The following is a 2,926-nucleotide window of genomic DNA, read 5'->3' as shown; positions in this document are numbered from 1 at the left end:
CCACCCCGTTCCACCTCCCCTGCCAGGCACCAGCCGGAGCCGCACGCTGGAAAGGAGCTTTTATTGAGACACGTAAAAGTCGCATTACATGATAGAGCGCCGCGGAGCGAACAAGCGCGGTGGGCACGGCCCCGCTCCCCGCGCAGGTCGGTAACCGCAGGGGGAGGTACACAGTGGTCACCCAAACCCACAGGTACAGCCCGAAAGCTGTACCAGGAATCACGGCACAACAGCAAGGCTCGGCGGCTCATAGCTCTGTTCCTGCTACAGCTCGCTCTCAGCGCTTCATTGCTTTTGATTTCACACAAACATAGCTTTTTCCTGAAGGACTCGCTGCCCAGAGCATCCAGCCGCCCCTCTGGAACCCCACCAGCAGCCGCACGAGTTAGGGGAGGGAACTGATTTGGATGAGTGTATTTATTACACTCACGGCTTTTCATCAAACACCGGAGAGTAACCCTGCCCACATCTGGCGTCAGGGCTTCTGGAAGCATGCGGGATGGAGAGCGGTGGCGTAGCAGAAACCTCGCAGGGATGGGACCGGTGCTCCCAGCCTGCAGCACAGAAGAGACCACTGTACCACTTGGATTTTGTCTAATTGACAGCAGCACAAGCCCAACCTACAAGTGACCACAGCAATTAGCCATCGACTGTGCCCTCGACATGCAAGTGAAGAAGCAGCCGTGGGCTGAGCTCCCTGGGCACAGGCAGAGGACACGGGCAGTGGAACAGCACACATCAGGTCTAGCTGGCATTTTCACTACTGCTGCTGAAGAGCCTTCTAAAAGTAAAGCAGACTGCAACAAAACAAAACACTGAAAGATTCACAAGGCAGTACCATAATCTTTTAAATTTTAAGGTAAAGTTAAATTTCATACAAACAAACTTCCAAAAATATTTTGCAAACTCTGGCATATGGCTATGATACAGTATGTACAAATAAAATATCAGAATGGTTACATTTTATTGCTTTTTTTCTTTATTTGGTTAAGGAATCATACAGTAGTGTATAAAAGGGTATGGGAAGTGGCAAGAAGCACGTGTTGGCTTCTTGTCCTCTCTAAAGCCCAGGTTGGTTGGTTTTGTTGTTTTGAAATACGGCATTTTCAAACGTCACATTAAAAGCATTTTGGTACTGGGTGGCATCTGCATTACCCAAACAGGATAGAAGAGCAACAGTGAAAGAAGCCTAGGAAATGGGTAACAGGGCTCCATTTTGTACATTCCTTTGCTGATTCATACTTCCAAAATACAATTAATGATAAAACATCCAGTCTAAAGTTACATAAAAGTCAACAATTATGAACTGACTTCCTCATAAACTGATGTTTCAGCAAGCTGGGCAACTCACTAATCATGCAAAAAACTCTTAACAAGATCAGTGATATTTGTGAGCAAAATCACCCAACTTGGCCCTGATCTAGCCTGCAAGAGAGAATCCCCTCTGCAAAAGTCATTTTTCTATGTTCCAGAACATAATAAATACACTGTGTTTAGATCCACTACTATAAACAGATCTTTAAGTTCCTCTGTAGTAAGGAAACCTCACTTACAAACCATGTGGCAGTACAGAATGATGATGCTGTTGCACATGCCTACACAGCTTTTCACATCCTTCTGTTGGAAAGAAGACAAAAAATAAAGGTACCAAGAAGGGATCACGGTCACAACAGTCAGGAAAGAGCTCACAAGTCTCCTCTGGGCCTTCCCACCCACTCACACTCCCGGAGTGTATCAGAGCACTGCTGAGGCATGAACTGCTCAGGTGCTGCTCAGCAAGCTGCACTGTAGCCTTTTACCTCTTAAGCATCTATTAAAGCTATTCAATATGTTCATTTAAAAAAAATAAATAGACAGGCTCATCTCACAAAATATAATCTGAATGCAACACAGCGAAGCCTAAAGAACGCTGAAGTGAAAACCCAAGCACTTGGCAAGTTAATTGCTCCTGTAGGCTCATGATATAAAAACATGTTTCAACTCTTCCCTTTAAAAATACGTCCTGCTGTAGATGGGCATGACTTACCCCTCCAGCTTTCCTCTGACTGAGGCCAAATTTATTCATGGATATACTTAGTCAAAATCAGAAATTTAGCTGAAGCTCTTAACCCTGCATTCCAGGCTCAGTCTCTCATTATAAACAGCTTACTACCAACACAGCCCCTGACACAACTTCTCCTTAAATATGCATAATTTACTCTATCTCAAATATTTACAAGCAGAAGCAGCCCATCTTCACAAGACAGATTTTCCTTCTGCTCTACATAAAGTGCAGCTCTCTAATTTAAGGCAAATTTCAGTGAAATATAAAACCATAGTTTTATTTTAGTATGTACACATTTTAAGTTATAACCAATAACTCCCTTGAAAAGGAAATAATGAGAGGAAAATGTTTCCAAGTTTGGGAATTTCCTGGATTTTAACAAAGTCCCAATATTATGTCCTATCGACATATAAGTTTGTAAATTTCTTTTCAATAAATGCAACTGAAAAAAAGAGGTGACTATGTGTACAGTAATTTAGCTCCAAAGATCAGTAAAACACTGGGAAAGTGCAGCCATAGCTTTTCATGTCCTGTAGCTTCCTTTAGCTACAGTAACATCCACCAATATCACATTTCTAAACATATACCCTATACACCTAGTGCTAATCTCAGTTCTGTTAGCGTGTATTTCTCATCTCCATCTGTGTCAAACTCCTTAAAGCTCTGGGATTCTTGGGCTGTGGAGCCAAGCAGCTTTTGAAGATCTTGGTATGAGAGTTTTCCATCAGCATCGGCAGGTGCTTTTTTGAACAGTTTCTGAAGATCTGCAAAGAGAACAAGGATTGAGAAACAGCTCCTTTAAGTACACAGGAATATCCTATAAGCTGCTTTCCCAGTTTTACAGCCCTGTCTCTTACTACCCAGTAACTACATATGGCATTC

General features: G+C 43.1%; 1 protein-coding gene across 1 annotated transcript in view; it reads right to left on the bottom strand.

Annotated features, from left to right (window-relative positions):
* Window positions 1–42: 42 nt before the first annotated feature.
* EFCAB14 (EF-hand calcium binding domain 14) overlaps window positions 43–2,926 on the bottom strand; it is a 16,079-nt gene continuing 13,195 nt past the window's right edge. Inside the window, exon 11 of the mRNA XM_017743551.1 lies at window positions 43–2,808. Coding sequence (XP_017599040.1) covers window positions 2,633–2,808 — 176 coding nt within the window. The 3' untranslated portion in view covers window positions 43–2,632. The remainder of the gene's footprint in view (window positions 2,809–2,926) is intronic.

This window comes from Corvus brachyrhynchos, unplaced genomic scaffold (genome assembly GCF_000691975.1).
Source record: "Corvus brachyrhynchos isolate BGI_N302 unplaced genomic scaffold, ASM69197v1 scaffold48, whole genome shotgun sequence".
Lineage (NCBI taxonomy): Eukaryota > Metazoa > Chordata > Aves > Passeriformes > Corvidae > Corvus > Corvus brachyrhynchos.
The sequence above is the reverse complement of the archived record's forward strand: the minus strand, read 5'-3'. Positions and strand labels throughout refer to the sequence as shown.